This window comes from Acanthaster planci, linkage group LG01, assembly GCF_054643075.1.
Source record: "Acanthaster planci isolate LZ-2023a linkage group LG01, COTS_SCS, whole genome shotgun sequence".
In the NCBI taxonomy this organism is placed as follows: Eukaryota; Metazoa; Echinodermata; class Asteroidea; order Valvatida; family Acanthasteridae; genus Acanthaster; species Acanthaster planci.
In genome coordinates this window covers 8,036,213-8,056,740 of record NC_141777.1, presented here as the reverse complement: position 1 = coordinate 8,056,740, position 20,528 = coordinate 8,036,213, and the positions used below count along the sequence as shown (strand labels likewise).

Below are 20,528 nucleotides of genomic sequence, written 5' to 3'. Positions count from 1 at the left end.
AGTTCTTTAATTCGGTTATTAAAATTTCCTTTAATTGAGTTTTTGGTTCAACTGAGGAGTTTTGTATTGCCAGCCTCCAAAGGTTCAGGGCGTTACCACAAGAAATAATTCCTCATTTAAATGGACACATTTTTTCAGGAAGGCATGGGATGGATATTTGATGAGAATCCTGATATCGAGTGGGTTTTCAGAAGTTGTTTGCAGGAACAAATCCATGATTTAGGCTGTACGTTAGGTTGGTAATCTTTATGTTATACGAAAACAGACTTCCCTTCGCTTGTCATTGTAGCTTCTTAGACCTTCGTCAGTCCTTCAACGTTCTCTCGCTGGCTTCTCATGCTGTCTGAGTGCCGCCCAGTCGCGTGGCCAATTTTATTTCATTATTGGCTAATCAGAGATTCAATTAGTATGGAAGGCCTCTGTGCGACGGGTAACTAGATTCATAAGGCCGATCGAAGCCTGCCCCACTGTGCCGGACCGTTTGTGGCTCACGGAAGGCTTCAAGAGGCTACTTCGATGGGAATGATGGGGTAAGAGGGGTAGTAAGTACACAGGCAGAAGCATTGTGACCCGTCTGGCAGTGCAGGCACGTCCGTTATCGCTGAGGCTCATGGTGCGAGTAGGTATTTGAATAGTGTATTGCAGTCGAAAGCGCCATACTGTCTGCTATCCAACCTGAATAAATCTGGATTTTGCATATCGCCAAAATAGGCCTGAAATGTTAACCATCTCCCTATGAATCCGGTATTGATCTCGAGATTTGTATAGCTATTTGAAAAGCTATTACTCCGGCATCTCACTTAGTCCTTGTGATGAGGCCACTCATGTGAAAAAAATGTTTGGGATTAATCTTATAATTTTGGGAATCCCAAAATGATGCTCTTCAGTGGCACAGCTGGTATTTGTGCCTTCCAATTCAAAAATAATGTTGAACAACTGCTCGTATAAAACGGTTCCAATCAAATGGTTTAACGTCAGCACGGCATAGTCATTGATTGCAGGGATGGAGAGAAATCTGCCCGTAACTTTGTAGTGTCTAAGGAGCCTTGGTAAAAAAAAGGGACTTGTTCTACACCAGATGTTTAAACTTGTCTAGTTGCATCCTAAACAAATTCTTTATTAATATGAATCCGTTTTTATCAGGTCGAAAAAACACTGATTAGCCTTCGATAAGTGATTAACTGACCTTTAACCATATTTTGTTGTGTTGGTCTCTGGTCAGATGCTGAAATTTGAAGGAGGCCTGTTTCCTGTATTATTTATTGGGAAAACCAATATCACACGATTAAGAGTTATTATAATGGCTGATTATGGGAGTACATTTTGCTTTCTTCATGAGCGCACTGAAGGTAGTTCTCCTTAATTTTTCTCACGTACATGTACTGATAGAAGTTTCAGATTATAGTACACATTGTGTATATCCTTACAGCAATTCCAGGAAACGACCGACCCCCCCCCGACAAAATTAAAGTCTTGTTAAGCTTCGGGCAAACAGAAATTCTCATTTATTGACCAACATTTCAGCCCTTTTTAGAGAGGAGTCGTATTAATTAGTAATGTAAGCGATGAGACCTTAATACTGATATTGCGAAATCGTGTGCTTTTATTCCATTGACAGTAATTTTCTCTATCAATCATTTAGAGAGTTCCTGGTAAATCAGTTCAGCTGTAAAACAAAACCTCCCTAAGAGGCTTCACAACTTTCCAATGAAACTTTGCAAAGAAGGCAAAACCTGTGTAGGATAAATACAAAGTTGTTTTCAAGGTATCCCCACTGAATGTGTAGTGCCACCCAAAATGTAGTGCCTCAATAGGTACAGACTTAGCACTTGATGGAACGCCGCAATATCCAGAATACAATCACAATAGTCTATATCTCTGTAATATGTCAGTCGATCTCTATAGTCCTGGTGCAGTTGGTGCTTTAAGCACAGATTCAAAATGTGTTTTGTGTGCCGCCCCACGTCGGCCAGTTTTAGTAATTTAAGGGTAGGTTTTGCAAAATTGCTAATGCGAACCAAATTGTTGAGCTAGGCTCTCCCCCCACTCAAATCGGTCTTGCAGTCTTGCAATCTAGCGGTTTTCTGATTAATGATTAAGAAGGGAAAAAACCGATTTCTAAACTTATTTGGAACCCTGAATAGGGCAGATTCAGGGCATTTTGGGGTAGTCCTTGAAGCTATATGCCCTCAGGTCGATCAAACGTGGGTGAAACTTGTCCAACACTTGTTTACTCATCCTTTCAACATTGTTAACATGGAAACATGTCATGGTGGAATCATTTTTGAAAAAACATCGGCTCAAAAGGATTTTAGCTGCTTTTCTCCAAATTGGCTTTACAAATGACAGTAGTGTAGTCTTAAATACCGGCTGCGCAATTGAAGAGCACCATTTTTTGATGTTCTTAGGTAACCTGCAATAGAAAATGATCAAAAGATTAATTGTTGAACTTTGTTGGAAATCACCTTATCCCAACTTCGGTCCCAAATGTGGTTATTGAAAGGCATCCGTAGTTTTGCGACGCCATAACTGCGGTTGCGCCGCACTAAAAGGTGAATTATTGGATTGACGCGCGTGCATTTGGCAATTCACGACGCCCTGTTGGTCGAAGAGGCATGGCACGTGCGCGCACCTACCACCTGTTACCAATGGTTGTGCCACCGAGGTAATGGTTTCTTAATATGGTTGCCGAACTGCACTAGAGCGGAAGGGATTCTGATCGTAGCGTATGCGTATGGCCTGCGTAAAGGGAATTTGTATTTGCATATACTGTATGTGCCATGTGATGCCCCCGGTGTGTCTCAGACGCGCGCGTTATTGGTAAATGCCTGCCATTGACAACTAAGCTCATATTTACGATTGGTTTTCACTGTTTTGGTCATGATTTGATCCAAATGAGTGGCCATTGTACTCCATTGCATGTCTCAGGTGGTGGACACAGTTCAAGGCGATTCCTTGGCCGGACCGGGTGGTGTACAACGTCGCCGCTCACGTGCTAGGAAACGATGAAGAGGCCCGGATCATACGACGGACTCTAGTGCGTTACGTCAACCTGTCCGCTATCATGATCTTCCGTGCTGGTAGCAAGCGGGTCAAGAAGCGCTTCCCAACGCTATCACATATCGTAGAAGCAGGTATGAGCCGATTCAGCCGCTCAACGTTGTGCATTTCATGATACAGAACTTGAGGTAAAATGTTACCCCAGCGAGCCCCTCTCATGTTTAACCCATGCTGTTAATGTTACTTTGTTTACCTACACTCTCGCTGGAAGCTATTTATTATAGAGACGCTTTTACCGATGTAATGGAATGGCTGACTGAAATAATCGAGCCCTAGATTCTACAAAATGGAAGACGTGATGTGCGCGCACGAATTCACAGATGGATGTTTGTTTTTCCTTTTTTCTGGAAAGGGTTCCTCTAAGGGATTTTAGCTGAGTAGGCCTGACGAGACCACCAGGATGGATGAAAATTACAAAGTGGAATGTGGACTAACATTCTCAGCCCACCGGCCGGACTAGAAGGGGTTCAAAACTGGTCTACTTTCCCACAGTGTGAATTTTCCCTATATCTACCAATGTCCGATTCTACTCACTACATTTACTTTAATTCAGCACTACAGAGACCAATTAATGTACAGTGAAAAGTCCCCCAAAGATAGATTTTAAGACGAAATCGTTGAAGTAGGAATTGGATTAAATGAATTTCCTTCTAACCGTATTGATCAGAGCGAATTTCCACACCTGAAAGTGAGAAAGTTGGTCGCCAAGATGGGGCGAGGGAACTGTTCCACTGGGCAAACTTGACCTCTGACCTGGGTCACCTCATCTGGTTCTGTTTATCTACATTGCAGGTATACTTACGGAAGAGGAAAAGAATATATTGAAGGATCTACCGTCCACCCATCCCAAATATTGGGTTCCCTGTGTGTGGTTCGTCAACCTGATACGGATGACGAGAAAACAAGGCCGGATAGTCAGCGATCCGGCCATGAAAACCATAGTAGATGTGAGTATGAAAAGTTAGCGGTTAATTACACTGCTTCCCATATATGCTTGATAGAATGGTTTATACGAAATCATTGATTTCATAACCCTCAGCAATCAAAGTTTGATAAGGAGACTTTAACTTGTGATGTCATAATTTTTAATGAGAGTTGGACGTGGGCCGTAATTGTGATTCTCGCGTTTGCATACTCTGAAAATCTTCCTAGACTTTCGCGACACGCCGTTAATGAGGTAAAGTTTAAGTGAACGCAGGTAGCTGGACTTCGTTCATCGTGATATCCAACGCGGATTGGAAGGCGTACAACAGAAAGGTAGTTGATATTGAACACTGTCTTCAGTCTAATTGGAGACTTGTGAATCGGTTGGTGGCAGCAGACATTATCGTCAAGGCAAATGGCGCATGATCATTGTTATTACTGTGAGGAATACTAGACCTCAATGTTTGTTAGCAAATCATGCACATCAAGAACGTATGCATATGCTGGTCAATAGTACTCTATTGTTTCTTTGTAAGGTTTTCTTTTGTGGGATACTGGCTTATGAACAAAGTAGAGTTTACCACCCTTAAATACGACACACTTTTACAGACAGTGAAGTGAAAGTACAAAGTGTAATTCCACTATTACAAATGCGACCTTTGAAATAAAATATTCAAAAGATTTGCCTAGCTTCCATAGTCACTTTTTTGGTCAAAAAGTCTATCAATATCAGGTCTTGAAACTTTGAAAAGAGGTTAGTTTTTTCTTCAGCGGAATATCGTACTTCCAATTCGTCTATCTTATTGGCCTTATGGCTAGTCTATACACACACCCTCCTTTATACGCAACTGGAATGTTGTTGATCCATGTATCGTCACGGTAGGCTTTTGGGAGTTGGTAAGATTACTGCTCTTTGCGGAGATAAAACATTGACAGCTCTATCGCACTCTTCAGCTATAAGGTGTACTTTCACCGTCACGGCAAATAAATATTTGTGAGATCGTCAAGTTTCATGCCTCTTCTGTAGCGATTCGTCCCGAGACAAACAAGATCAGGGCACCAAGTGCAGTGAAGTCGTGCGTGTCGGCGTGTTCCCTTGGGGTGATTTCCCTGCAAGTGTCCTGCAGGACAAAGGACCTACTTCCATTTCGTTTTGGGTTTTTTTTTCTTTCTTTTTTTTCTTTTCTTTCTCCCCCCCCCCTGCGTTTTCCGCGCGTGAAGTTTGCGGATTAGTAACGCAAAATGCAACCCGTGACAAAAGACTGGCAATATGACATATCTGTCTCATTTTCATCGGAATCTGAATAGAGTTGTTTTGCCAAAACAAGAAAGATAACTCCATGAACTATGATGTTGCATTAGGCTCCAAGAAATAATTGTGATTTTAAAAAATGGGCAAATAAGTCTCGTTTAAACATCTGTGGGCCAGGCCAACCCTGACGGCATCATTTAGTTTGTTTAAACAATAAGTCTTTACTGTATCTCCTTCCAGTGCAAAATGAGCCACTTGGAATAAAGTATACAAGTGTATTTGGAAGCGACTGTGCACTTTAAAACCAAGTCATTCACTCTAGTATGTCACTCAGTCAATCTGACTGAGCTAGTCTTTCACTCTGCATTTCCACTGCAATTGCAGAAATTTTATGTGAGATCGTTGCTATGGTGGCGCTGTGAGGGCGTCACTTCCCCTTTTCCGAGCTTATCGATTGCCGACGCGATGTTCTTAACAACTTGTATTGCATCATATTCTGGGGTAATTTTTGCAGGGTTGCCTGCCGAATCCCCGGCCAATGATGAGCCTCTTGCGAAGCGCTCGAACGCGCTTTGGACCTCCCGGTACGTGTCGAAATGCGACTCTGCTGGAAAGTAATAAATTCGTAATCATCCCCAGGCTCCCATTTCAGCACGTCAAATTGACATTTGACGTTCAGCTGCGTGACCTCAGCGGAGATAATCGGCTATCTGAGAGAGATTGTTTGTGCCTGGTTGACGAAGTAATAAATTATAAGGCTCGGTTTGGGTTTTTTTCCAAACATAAATTATCATATATCACTATATGGATGATAACTGTTTAATGCAGCAGACTATTTGGGATACAGGCTTTCAACTAGGAATTACCTCCAACACCTCAAAAACATTTTCTTCCTCAAAATTAAGGAGTTTTACTACAAAATCAGTTTATCCTCATCGACCTTTTCCTTACTTTTTTTTCTAGGAGCTGAATAATTTTCGTGACAAATGCGATGAACTATACGGCTTTGATTGGATCATTGTACCTCTGGTGTATACACAGGTGAGTGAGACATGGCTTTTTTAGATTAGCCTCCCTGAATCCATTTTAGTGATTCCATGATCTAAAAGACGCTAGGGGTCTTACTTTTTGGTAAATGATTGCAGGGTTCGCCTCGTTTTCAAAAATACCCTTCATTTGGGTCAAAAAGATGACGTGACTTTTTAATCTACGGTTTAGAATTAGTCATCAGGGCAAAATTATGTTAATCTGTAATTTGCGTCGTTTCCATTATTTTCATTCTTATACAACATAAATCCCCGAACCAAAATTTTATCAGGGTGGCCTCGCTTTGGATTCAAGATGGGTAATTTATGACCAGAGCGAATATTGACATTACCTTGTGGTAAATTTAGGCTGCTTTCCACCAAAATCATATAACCTCATGTTTAACAGCTCTCTGATAAAATTAACCATCGATACTGTGAAGGCCTATATACTTTGGAACAAGTACTTTAGAGTGACTTACAGAGGTTATGCTCGGCAGCCATCTTCCCGGTCAGTGCTTTTGTTTTAAGGGAAACGCACAAAAGGTCTAATTGTGTGTATATCTGTGGAACAAAAACACTGGCCAGGTCGATGGCTGCGGTGCATAACTTCTGTAAGGTATAAATGACGCTTTTCAAAGGAAATTCGAGGAAATAACCTCGTTAAGCTTTTGCATTAAAACGTCTAGGCCTATGGAACAATATTAAATATACACGTAAACACAACGGAGACAATGAATCTGTTTAGGAGTCCATGATGTGTGAAGGAGTTGGCTTTGGGTCATGTAATGCACACGGTATAATAACCAAAGACTGTGTATTACCACATAGTCAATCCCTGAGACGAGGGCGGGGCTTGAGGTGAAAAGAGGAGGAAAGACGAAGATACGTCGCAGGTGCCGTACTTATTTGATATTTGAGCCTCTGAAAACACTTCAACGTCCCCAGGGTGTTTTCGAAACAAACGCACGATATTAAAACCGGAGCTGGCGATTGTGGAACCGAAGATAAATGATGAGACCAGGACAATGTTTTCACGAAGTACTCAGTTGCCGCATTAAAACAACTCCCTCTAGCCGCAAACGCGAAGGCGATCAGATCCACAGATTAAACAGGGCTCCACTACGTGCGCCACGCCATTAGTATCGGATATACGTCAGCATATATATTTTTCAATGATGCCCGTGACTTTGAGATGAGATTAAATGCCTGCTTCTTTCTTCATTTGATCGTCTGCTGCTTGTTATAATGCTGTGATGATGACCATATTAGTGTGTCAATCAGCCGATTCGAGATGGAAAGGGGTCAGTGTTAAAAGATATAAATTCCATGCTTTGAAATCTGCTACTTCTTTGATTAGCTCTGTTTTTGTCCACTCCCAGCATGTTGCTTTTGATTTTCCGTCTTTTGAACAAACCTTAACATTCCCATTCAGTGATTTGTATTTCCACAATCGATTTGTGCTCCTGCAATGTTATTTTCGTCGTTGTCACAAAGTTTGATTTGTTGTCGACTAAATTCAGACCAGGAGCGCTCATTTTCAGTTCAATTGTGTCTCGTTAACCGCCAAACCATGTCTTTCAGAAAGCAGAGTCGTCCTTCGCCGCACCATTTAATAGCAATTTTTTCACAATTTCGTCATTGTGACATGCAGAGGAAGGCATGATGGTCACAGACATTAAACTTGAAGGGCACTCACTTGTATTCTCCTTCTAAGTTGTATTTTGTTACTTTTGAATCGACTTTTGACTGCATTCCCCGATGTATGATATTGAAACTGGACTGCGCTGGTTGTTTATGAATTAAACGCAACTGAAGATTCGATGACCAAAAATTATCCGTGAGAATTTCCCGCGAACTCCAAAGTAATGACGCGCTTGAATGGAGTCATTCCTGTTCGAGTGGCATTGATGCCGGCCGAGTAATGTTGCATGTTGACCACTATACCATTGAGCAGATGACAAGAAAATGACGGAGAGGGAATGGGGTAGTAGTACCCAAAGATGAGAGGAACGGCGTTTACTAATTTAGTAATGTCGAAGGAGAAGGGCTTCAGACTGTTTGAAAAAAAATTGAATATAACCATCACTAACCTTCGAATGAAGAATCGTCTCTCTAGATGTGTAAAAAAAGGCAAAATAATGTGAAAAGAGACATTGAATCAGAACCTGGAAATATGAGAGAATGTAACCCAAAAGGATCACAAAAATGAAGCTGGACAACTTTTAGGAAAGGAATCATATTTTGAATCAATCCCCAAACCAACTAGGGCCTATCTTTGTTACCTCGTGAGGAATCTGCAACAAATGCATATCTTACCCATATACCAGTTTTCCCAAAACTGTTGCTTGAAAAGATTTGCCACTGACTCTGCTCAAAACAGTTACCATTCCTGACTATTATTCCATGTTTCATTCTCGGAGCATTGGTTCAGCTAATGAATCAGAAAATGATTATGAAAAACATCCGTGTAATACTTTAGAGGTCTAATAATATGACCATCGTCAGTCCTTCGTCTATTGTTGGGAACAAAAATTTAAAATACTGAAATATTTAACCATCTATACACGCCTGCGATTTGTCAGGATAGGGGCAGTGTTGCCACGGAAATGTCGCCACGGAAATACTAGCCCAAATTAAGAATGATGCATTCTCGTTGTCCACATCACCATCAGTTCAGCGCTTCGCCAAAAGCCCCCCCCCAGCATATGAAGGCCGAGGTAGCGACGCGATGACGAAAAGCCATGCTTTGTCATTAGACATGTATTTAGGTCGCAGGGAAGCCATTCACGAGCATCAATGTGCCGTAAATGGTACGGGCCTTCTCCCCGTTGCGATGATAACTGGCGTACACTCCAGCACAAGAAAAACAGGCATAACGCATTGGATTTGTCGCGGGTAATGAAGCATTCTGAAAGGGCTAGCTGAAAATGATGACATCATCTCAAAATTGCATATTAGGCTGAACATTGCTGGGGAATTAAAGCAGTAATACATATACATGCTATTACCCATAAAAGCATTCAGATATTTTTATATATGGATAAAGCGATTTAATATAAGCAGTCGTTAATCAGAAATTAGCTTCCAAATAATTCTGCATATAGGCTTACTTCGTTTAGTAAAAGCAACACGCACCGTGACATTTTGAACTGGTATGCTTTCTTACTGCAGATGAACGAATTATAATACATGATGTTATGTTCAGAATTCATTTCTAAACCTGAATCAGATGGCTGATTGACTTGTGGCAATTTCATGGATACGCTGTGAAGTGTTTAACGATTCCGACAACAAATTTTGAGGTTGGAGGACATCTTCCCAAATTGGTAGAACACGACTCTTCTCTTTATTGTTTGATTCAATCAAAAGAAATAGATATTTACACGGTCCTTTAAATGTGATCTTACGAACCCACTATTGAACTATATAGACGCTACATGCGTTACGTGTATATTGTAATGAATAATCTTTAGATGTGAAATGCAGGCTTAGTATATGTTTGTCTTTCAAATTTTATGCATCTTTCCGACATGTACCACGTGCATTGCATCACACTGCAAAAACTGTGATGTTAAAATCAACACTTTTTGGTGTTATCAAATGACCACAGTATAGGGTGTTAGTTTAACACCGCTGGTGTTACTTTCCACACAGTGTTACAATGCACTGGAAGGTGTTAACAGTAACACCAAATAACACCGAACTTTTTAACACCAGTGAAAAGTGTTGGTGTAGTCCTTTGATAACACTGGGGGTGTTAAATTTAAACCTGAGTTTTTGCAGTGCACGGTATAGGATGACAAACAAACAATGCATTTTTGCATCATCCAACAAGTAAACATGCGTGGTTTCTACCTTATAAAATACTAGACCCTCTTTTTAGATAGTTTTACGTTGAAGATTTTGAATAAAGTTACTCCAAAAACTTAAAAGATGAAGCTCGCCAAAAATGGAGCATTTTTGTACATAATTAGAGAAAGAGAATTCAGACTGTTTCGGTCCTTCCAAAAGCGTGTAAAAAGCCCCCCAAATGAAGCTTCAACCTACAGTGGATCCAAGGATGCGGCAGTGGTGCCGTCCCTCAAAACAGGAGCTAACAATGTGAATAAATAATGAGAGATGATGAATTTTAGTCTAGTTTATATTTACAAATAGGTCATTTGGGAGACATTTTGTACAATTTTCAGCATTAGGGAGACTTTTAGGGAGACATTTCAGTGTCTCCCTATTTTCAAACTACCAGAAGGAGGCTAGATTAGGGTGTTAATTGAAAACATACAAAGTGTGGTTCAGATCAGACTAGGGAATATTGAATTATGGGACAGTAAAGTTGGAAAAAATTTGTGCACGTTCTAACGGGAATGTCTCCCTAATGACCCATTAGCGGGCCCCCCCAAAAACAAGTTTACTCTCCTCCCCCCCCCAGGAAAAGAGGAATTCGCTCTTTTTTATGCCCTTGGCCTCACCACTCAGAAAGGCCGTAAAAATTTACATGCCAAAATTCCAAATCCCCCTACCCTCACAAACAAGTTTGCCCCGCCCCCGAATATTTGGTTCATCGATCGCGGTCATTTTTCAGTCCGCAGTGACCGATGTCCGTTTGAAAAAAATATTGGAGGGTTGATTTCGTAATCTTATAAACCTTTAAATTTCTTCACTCAACAAACATTTCTTATATATAAACGAAGCTTATCTGTGACTCTGTGACAGAAATAGTCGCAGAAATGTCCTAATTTAGGTTTGAAAGGTTCACTTCCCCACATAAAGTTCATGCATAAAGTACGTGGCTCGTTTTGTCATCCAATCCTACGATGTTAGTGAGAATGTCGAGTAGGTGTCTTTGCTCCCCGGAATATAGACGATGCGTCTGGCATTTTCCACTGCTCACTGGTTTTATTTTTAGGTCACCCCTGGGCTAATTGAATAAAGATTGATCGTCCACTTTCAGGAATATAGTTCAAATTATATTACAGTTAGAAAATGCATTGGGCCGACCATTGTGTTGGTAAGAGGAGGGGTAGGTGCGCAGTTTGAAAACAAGTAATTTATATCCATGAAAAAAACTCTCTTCTTCTTTATCTTTTATTTTACACCATTTGTAAGTTTTTGCGTTGTGTGGTGAATAGTTTAATACTGACATACTTAGGCTGGCTGTTTATGAGAGTTTAAAGACCGAAATTTACTTGATGTGTTTGAGAGCACGTTTCGGTACAATGAAAACCTTTGGATTGCTGAGATTTGGTGACATTTGAGGGCTCTTGACATTCTTCCAGATTATTTTGTGCATGGTCGCATTGCAGAAGCCGTACAGGCAGTTTTCTAGTTCTAGCATTAACGCATACGTCTATGGCAGCCAACAGCTAGCAGCTTTATCAGTCGTTGTCAGGTAGCCGGTCTTGCGCCCTCTATCATTACGGGATACCCGTGTCAAATCGTGTTTTCCAAGACCTCAGAAAGCACTCACACTGCAACTTTTCAACGGCTGGAATGGATCAAAGACGAAAGTTCATGACCTTACAAACTGATAGTTGGATGTTCCACCTGGTTTACTATTTGCCCCCCAAATTTATATATTTTGTTTTCTTTATTTCAGGTCGTTACCATAGCAACGTATAGTTATTTCGTAGCCTGTCTACTTGGCAGACAGTATCTGGATCCTAACGAGAAGTTTGAAGGACACACGATAGACCTGTACTTCCCGGGATTTACGCTTCTGGAATTTGTGTTTTACGTAGGATGGCTAAAGGTAGGCTCGCTGAAATTTTCCTTTGTGTGGGAATGTTCATTTTTCCTGATTGACGAGGAATTTCAAGATTCTATGAGACCACTTTCAGCAGTTTTTGCTTTTGCTACAAGTAACACGACCATAATGGCAATGTTCAGTTCAACTGATTTATGGAGAAGTCTACGGTATATATGGACGTGTTAAAATCTGCCCTCCAGTTGATTTGTGCATTCTTGTGGCTTCACAGAATTAGCTTGAAACGAATAATTTTTCAATGACTGCAAAAAGGTGTCTGTACTCAAATAATGGTGTTAAATGTGCACGGGTTGAAGCTCGTTAGAAGTGCTTTGATGACTCTGAGACGATGCTTTGCTGAACGACAAACCCAAAAGCATAGGCCTATTACTTGGTTTTCGGATTGAAGTTGACCTTCCGATGGACATCACTAGAAAGTTACCTACTTGCAAGGACAGAAAGGTGAAGACAAGAATACCACTTTATATGTTGGCACCTTAACAGCTGCTGAGTAACTTAATTTTATGTCCAAGGACACTTATTAGGCAAAATACAGGATTAACTAACCGGATCAAAGTTTCTTTTAATATAACTATATTGACCCAAAAGGATTCTGTGTGTTGTTTCTCAAAAGGTAGCAGAGAATCTAATGAACCCGTTCGGCGAGGATGACGACGACTTTGATATGAATTTCATTGTTGATAGAAACCTTCAGGTAAATATGCCTGCTGTCGATTTGAAATAAAAGGGAACCAAAATTATTGGCGTGACTCTATTTTGTCACAAATTTCATTTTTTTATGTGGACCAGCAATGTCGCCTTTAGTTGGTGAACGGGTGTAATTTTACGAACCATGCTGAAATACCAGTAGTCGATGCAGGATTTTTGAAAGATGTGAAGTGGGCGGAGGGATTAAAGTCAGCATGCACGCATTAACTTGAGCAATGGACCGGATTTACTACCCTGCCAATTTATTTAAGGAAAGAAACTTTGGGGTTGACGTGTAGTGTGGAATTTGCATCGTATGACAGAGTGACCCTTGACTGCGCATTATGTCCAGTCATTTTTAGGCTGCGAGGCTTTGAGTTCATAATAATGAACAAGAAACTGATTTTACGAGAGTCTGAATTTCACATGACACCTTGACCTAAATCATTAAGACTAGTTTAGCCGCTCGGTCGTCCATTTTTTTAAGTGTTTCCCACGTTTATCCACTACAGATCAGCTTTCTGACAGTGGACGATCTTTACGAAATCAGTCTACCCATTGTCAGGGACCGACACTTTGATATCACCGTACCAGACATTCCTTACACTAACGCCGCCGTCAAAAACAAGGGCAAACCGTGGCAAGGCTCTGCCAGCAAAGTGCGGTAGGTAACTTAAAGTCCAGTCGCTTTTACAGATGTAATGTAAAGGTACTGAATGATTGAGCCAGTTCGGTATTTCAATAAAGCAAGGTCATTTGGGAACAAAGCCCTCGAATGACCACGGACGCGTTTCATTTTGGGCACTTTGGAATGCTGGCTCATTGGCAATTGTTTGGAGGTTTTTAAAGGAATAATAAGGGATTACGTTCTGAAGCAATGTTTCGAAAGAGTAAAAACTTCACAACTGTACGATTAAAACTACGGGACATGACGACTTTAGAAGGAAAATTATCCAGTGGAATAAAATGTATTTTCTATTAATTTTTTATAGTGAAATTTCTTTTTACTCGGATACGCATGTATTACTCTTTGGATTATTGATGGTAATGTCGAGCTAATTTAGGGGTTTTAAAAGAGTTCTGAAATAAGTACTCATCCAAGTTAAATGTGATTTTGGTTTTTCGATATAAAATGGCGTCCTTGCTTTTAAATCGCCGTCTTCAAATCAAATAAATTACCAGCTTTCTGTAATGCTGTGCAGATTATCACGGAGGGATATGGCCTTCACGTGTATGCCCCACAAAGTCTTCACGGAGGAAGACGAGGTAATGACATGCAAACTCCACACAAACAGCCTCAAGAAGAACAATGACGGCCACCCTGACGTCTCCAGCGAGAGAAACAGCTCCCCCAACGACGACGATGGAGGCCGAGAGACCGGGAGCAACAACTTTTCCAACTTCAAGCGGCCGCCTCCCGCATACAGCTCCTTTATGCCGTCCAACCTCCAAACGGGACCCAGGCCGCCAGAGGAACTGGCCGTGCCGCCCAAGAAGCTCAGCCGATCGACGGGGGAGAGGCGAAAGGACCTGACCCACCAGGCTCAAGCCAAGCGAGACCGAGCCGAATCGGCAGCAGCGGCCACGGAAGAACCCTCTTCCAACTCGCGGTCCAGGCAGGAGGAGCGTGGCACCAGGGACTGCAGCAGCGAGGAGGACGATGAGTGCTCCCCGTTGAGTAACTCTAGTTATCCGGTGGACTTGAATCAAATGGTGAACGAGTCAGTAATATGACCCACAAACAAGCTTGAGCCTCTTGTGACTATTGTGTACCATTGGAACAGTACTCCCAAGCAGTTGTGCATTACATCCCTTAAAAGTATGTGTGTTTTTAACTCGGAATCTAAACGGCGTTAGTGCATTGCAAGTATACGTACCGACTGCAGTTTGAGAAAGGAACTTAATCGTGTCGCAGACGTGTCCTCCGTCCTTGTAACGCCAAAGAAAATCCACGATATACCTCGACGGTACTGTTGACCTATGGTTCGTTCTAGACTGTTCGCGCTTATGAGGCCTCCAGGCAAGCAAGGATGCCTCCATTTGAGAACAAGGGCGATCATGTTTAGAAGGGGAACTGTCGCCTGTCACCACCAATAAACAAGGACATTTTGGCCTGTTGTGAGACTTAAAACAGGATTTCAGAAGGACTTTCCTGAGACAGTGCGAGAGTTACAGTTCTTCATCGTCGCACCAGTGATTCAGTTTTCAATGTCTTCAAGCGCTGGACACGGGAGGAACCACGAAACAGCGACGACGTCATGGCCGCCTATCCGTGGGATTAGTCAAGGTCACCGGTAGGCCGTGATCGCATCGGACATGTTCGTTGGATGATTTTTGTTTAACGCTGGTAGAAGCAACGTAGACGAAAAACCTGTAGACATTTCAAACAAAACGATTCGACCTTTTTGTGTTTACTAGCTATCAACGTGGAGCCTTCTCGTCTAATACTTTAAGAACAGGGTTCATGCATCTACAGTTGCCAATTTGCAAATTAGGCTTTCCAAGGTGGACATCAGTGTTTACATTTTGCTGTCATGAAAACAATGGTGACAAGCAGAAATCATCGTGGGATTATTTTATATCAGCGGCATGCTTTTTACCACCTTTAATTGTAATAGTATATATATATATATTGAACCTGGTATATTATGAATAATTAAATGTAAAATGAATGGCCGAAAGTATACCGTCATTTTCCCTTACAATATCTATCATATTAATTGCTATTTCACATACACTCAAAAGTATTCAAATAAAAGGAAATGTGACGTTGTAGGTAATGGACCTTTGGCTGTATCAAAAATACTCGTGTAAAATTGAACTGGCAATAATGACTGAGGAACAATGTACCGGTAGTTTAGAAGGCATAAACTTTCCATGTTACGTAAATAACAGTGAAGGCTTGGATATAAATATAAAGCGCACACGTTGAATCAACGGCTTGTGAAAAGGCTAACTTAAGCATGTAGACGGTGTTGAGTGTCAGATTTACATCGTTCGCAAGGTGTAAGTATAGACTTCAAATTAGCCTTACTAGAAGAAGGGTGCAGTTGTCTTTCTGAGCTACAATAAAGGATATCTGCTGCTTATATATGTTAGTTTGCAGTGCATCGCTCCAATACATGCTTAGGACTGCTTTGGGGTTAATAAAATTCATTCCACGACTGGTGTAAAGCTCATTTTGGGCGGAAATATCGAAAGGTGTGAATAAGTTTACACTTTACTCAAGTCAAATTGACAGCGACGATAAGCCGTTGAAGAAGAAAATGTTCAGCTGTGGTACGAGGTGGTCTTCTGTTGAGTTGTTGAATTCATGAACGTTTCAAACTAATCCACTTTTGCTGCAAATTTCAGTTGAAATACGGGTGCCATGCAGTAGGCCTATAAGGATCCGTTAATATTGCAGTTGTGAGACTATTGTAGGCCCGGTCTCAATAATAGGGGACAAAACTGTCAACTTTAATTCAAGCTGTCTGGCTTGGAAATATTCATTTTATCATTGGAAACAAAAGTAAAATATGATTTTAACATTTGTTTCGAAAGTAATAACGAAAACAAAATACGATTTCTTGTATCAGTGTTGCCCAGTCTGGTCCAGACTACACTTGAGCTCTCATTCTAACCCAAAGTTGACCTGAAATTCGTGCAGCACTTTGGTCATTCTAAAAACTTGGGATCTGCTTTCCTCCCAAATCTTATGATTTTGATTGATCACTTCATCAATCAAGATACGCTCCTCAATACCTTTGTATAGGAGTGAGTGTAAAAACCAAACTTGCATACTCTACGGATGCAAAAAAAGTCTTTTCTTATGCTACTAAAATGTTCAAAATATTTATTTACAAATTTAATAGAACTTTCCTCTTTTTAATAGGTTTCAGACAGTCATTTTATAAATTTATCCCTTGATGTAACTACCTCTAAGAAAGATAACATGGAACATGTAAACGTTTAACTTTACTAATTCGGATTGGTGTATCTTTGCCAAAGTATTGTCCATGCTACACTGGTAATTTGAAGGTGACATGAAAATTTAGGGGATCAGAATATTTTGTTTACAAATAAATATTTATAGCAAGAATTTGGAGCACCTGTGCAAAATATCAACGTCATTCAAATTTAACTTCAGTTTCTTTTGAACAGGATTTGAACAAACTATATTCCAGGTCTTGATTGGCTTCATTCGACTCAAAAGAAAGATTTAGCGAGCTCAGACACACAAACCTTCGGCATGAATCCGAGATAAGAAAAAATGAGAAGTTCAAGATTAAGTGAGGATATAAGGCGAGGCTCAAGTCAGGTCTGGACGTTAATCTGATTTCACTGTGTTGTGGCCGAGGAAATATCGCATCAACTCCTCAGGCCAAAAAAGTAATGGGCTACTAAACGTGATCCATTATTTATTTTGATTACCTGTGTGAACAAAAATCTTTTTGATTCTGAATTTATTGTGAAAATGACATTATTTCTGTTGTTTATCCATATAGCTTTGTGAAAAGTGATTTATATTTAACTCGACTTCAGAACAGAGGGTTTAATTGGTTTTTTTTTTTATTCTTGTTGAGAGGTAGAAGTATATATTTTTTCTATCGACCTTACCACAGACATTGACACAAACTAAATTTAAATGTCAATATCGACGGACTAGAGGTGCAGGAACCTGGTGCTATATTATGTATGATGCTAGGCCTATGAGATTATTAAGGTTGCCAGACGTCAAAATTTCACAGTCATAGCTTCTCACAGACCCGTCAGTATTTTTGAAAAATTTGTTTAAGATTCGTCAATATTTATGATTACGTAACACCGGGCACAGATTTATCTCCTTGTGGTAACTTCACACCCGTACCACCCTATTTGGTCTTCGTACAGTATAAAGGACATGTACGCCTGTTGGGTGGGGTGTTGGGTTGTTTGTTTGTTTGTTTGTTTATTTGTTTTTCCTTTTTTTTTTGGAGGGGCACAGCATTCAAGCATTACAAACCTTTGGGGGTAACATCAGGACTCCAGAAGGGGGAAAACACCCGTCCTCCTCAGTGTGAGTCTCCCTCAGCTTTACTCACAGTTAAGCTGTAAAATTGTGAGTACAGATGAGGTTGGCTGATTTTATCATTGTCCTAAGTTGTTTACAAACCTGTGTGAGATCTGTCTGGCAGCCGTAATAGCATGAAATGGGCAAGATTGATTTGCGCTGTTTGTTGTTCATATTTATAAGTGATTTGATTTGTAATAGGACCCACCTACAAACCGCGGAGACAGGTATAGCTGGCCTGGACTACGTGATATTCCATTTTCTGTCAAAGGAATGGCCAATTTTTGTATACGCATGGCTGAATAAAAAGTGTCACTAGACGTAGTCTTGGAGTAGTATTTGTCCACAATGGAAAACCATTTCAAGCAGGGACACTGAAAGGGAACAAATTCATATACCCCCCCCCCAAAAAAAGAGAGACCATATTCGCACACAGTTTCATAATTTACATTTCCTTCAATAGTTCCTCTCCGACGAACACCAAGGACACGTTTAGTCGCGTAAACTATATGAGCGTTCAATGTTACGCCGGTTTATGTCAATCTTCTTGTTTACCGTGCCGGGTCCCATTCATCTTTCTGTTCATGTCCTCTAGCCATTACCTCTGCTTTTTGCATAGGGAAGCTGTATCGAAACGAATTTGTGACTGTACAGCCAGTCAAGAATCATCTAGATTCCTACCAGTGTAACTTCCCTTTTCAACCCACCCGTGCAAGGCGCCCTTTAAAAAAGTGGTCCGTTCGCAAGTATGCAAACCATAACGCACACAAAGAGACTGACCCGTGCTTTGTGCTGTGAAACATCAAAAAGAAAAAAAGCCGAGGTTATGGATGACTTCACACTAAACTTTAAGACCTCCACAGTCTAGCAGCAGAGCGCGGGAAAATCACACACAAATAATGCAAAATGAAAGGAACAGTGAATGTTGAGAGCTATCTGATATAGTTAAGAGAGTTCATTGGAGTAAGCATGTGGAAAGTCAACAATCCTTTTATTATCGCCCCATGAAACAATGGAAAGGTTTTGAAGAAACGCTCAATTTTATCCCTTTCAATATTAAAAATACATAATATGAATGAAATAAACCGGAAATATGCAGAAACAAAAATGAGTTGTTAGCTTAAATTGTGTCCTTTCTTTGCAGTTCGGTATCAAATGCAGCCACATGTCTCAGAAATTTTGCAGTTGTTCTCACATGAAAAAAAGGTCTACGCGTTATTCCTTGAAACATCACTGCAATGGAAGTTCGCACCGCCTCGTGGGAAAAGGTCAACTGTTTCTGGACAAACTATCTGACGACTCCCTTTTCATGCTGCTGCACGGGGATGCCGTGATCATTACGGGATTTCACCTGTTCACCGTACTCAACCGAGATCCTTCGCAGGCAATCTGCCACTAAGGGTACAGTCCACTTATTCAAGCCCTATTGAAAACAATATAAAATCAGCACCGTTCAGGGCCCAATAGCATGCACGCCAACATCCCTGAGATTTCAGAAACGCAAATGAAATTCTTGTCTGGTCACTTATCTTTCAATTTCTTTTCAATATTTTGTGGGTTAACCAATTACATTTTTAACTATTCCCACAAAACAAAATCACCCCCCAAAAAGTGATTTTTCTGAATTGCAGCCATTTTTCAAGTGGCAACCCTCAACTTTCTCGGACACCTAGGACCATTTTTAATCCGTAGTTTGTAGCCCTTCTGCTCTCATATGAAAGCTCAAAGACCCAGGGAGTTGATCCTGGCAACGATTTACGCAATCTCACCATTTTTGGGGCCAAACAATCTCCTTTTTCAAAAGATACTGCGGGGGCACTTCTAATGCTAATGAGCTGGTCAGAAATTCTCACTTGAATTAGTGGACTGCACCCCTAACAGCGTCGACCCGCGGTCACGGAAAAGACCTTTTTCGGGTATGAATATTGGGGGCGCTCTGTATTTTGAACCGTTCGTATTCAGTTGATTTGTTAGGAAAAGGTGCAACATGGCGATACTTAAGCTTGTGCATGAATACACCTAAAAGAAATGATGACGGCACGTCACATTTGGTTAAAACCATGTTTCGGGGCTCGATAAATCCTGAATCAGCCCATGATTAGCCCCAACCCTGCGGTTATTGCTAAGAGTTAAATTCTTCTTCCCAAAAAGCAAGAGGGGTTGAATCAAACGGAAACAGTATATTTATTTGGTTTTTTTGGCAGAAAAGGAACGTTGCACATTACAAGTTCATATTTTCACATATTTTGGGTTGTTGAAGGGTAGGCCCTCTTATGGATACTGGGCTTAATTTCCCGCCGATCGGAAAGCCAGAAAGCCTCTGAGAAGAGAAATATGATCAGAACCGCATACAGTATTTATCTCACCACAACATTTCGGATACTTTTACTGTGCACTGTTGTTGTCAACCTTTACTGTCTTGTCACCTCAATCTAGTCCCCTTGGATACTGAATTACTAAACAATAATATTTTTTGACGGCAATTTCTGTGAGCCCATTACATCTCAACTGGAATAAATCGCGCGGCCTTGTTCTTTGAATGGGTTTTGTGTGCGGTTGTCTTGCTATCATCCCACTTCACAATGTCAAGAGTTGACTTCATCTCCTACAATTAACCTCAGGGTATATGCTATGCCGTTCCATGCACGCATGAGTTGTCAATGTTTTGGTCGAACACACTGTTGCTCGTTGTGCACAAAACTAATCAACGATGTTGGAACTCAAGGCAAAAGCATTTCAACTCGAGTAAATGTTGTCGTGACGTCAAATTTGCTTCGCTTTCGC

At 40.9% G+C, this 20,528-nt stretch overlaps 1 protein-coding gene across 2 annotated transcripts in view; it reads left to right on the top strand.

Moving 5' to 3' along the window:
- The window catches only part of LOC110979254 (bestrophin-2a-like), a 58,651-nt gene extending 40,572 nt beyond the window's left edge, over positions 1–18,079 (top strand). For both annotated transcript variants that reach the window (XM_022234880.2, XM_022234881.2), the window contains exons 3-9: positions 2,929–3,134; positions 3,853–4,007; positions 6,200–6,277; positions 11,858–12,010; positions 12,639–12,719; positions 13,225–13,376; positions 13,915–18,079. In XM_022234880.2, the coding sequence (XP_022090572.2) occupies positions 2,929–3,134; positions 3,853–4,007; positions 6,200–6,277; positions 11,858–12,010; positions 12,639–12,719; positions 13,225–13,376; positions 13,915–14,446 (1,357 nt within the window). In that variant the 3' untranslated portion in view covers positions 14,447–18,079. The remainder of the gene's footprint in view (positions 1–2,928; positions 3,135–3,852; positions 4,008–6,199; positions 6,278–11,857; positions 12,011–12,638; positions 12,720–13,224; positions 13,377–13,914) is intronic.
- The last annotated feature ends 2,449 nt before the right edge of the window (positions 18,080–20,528 follow it).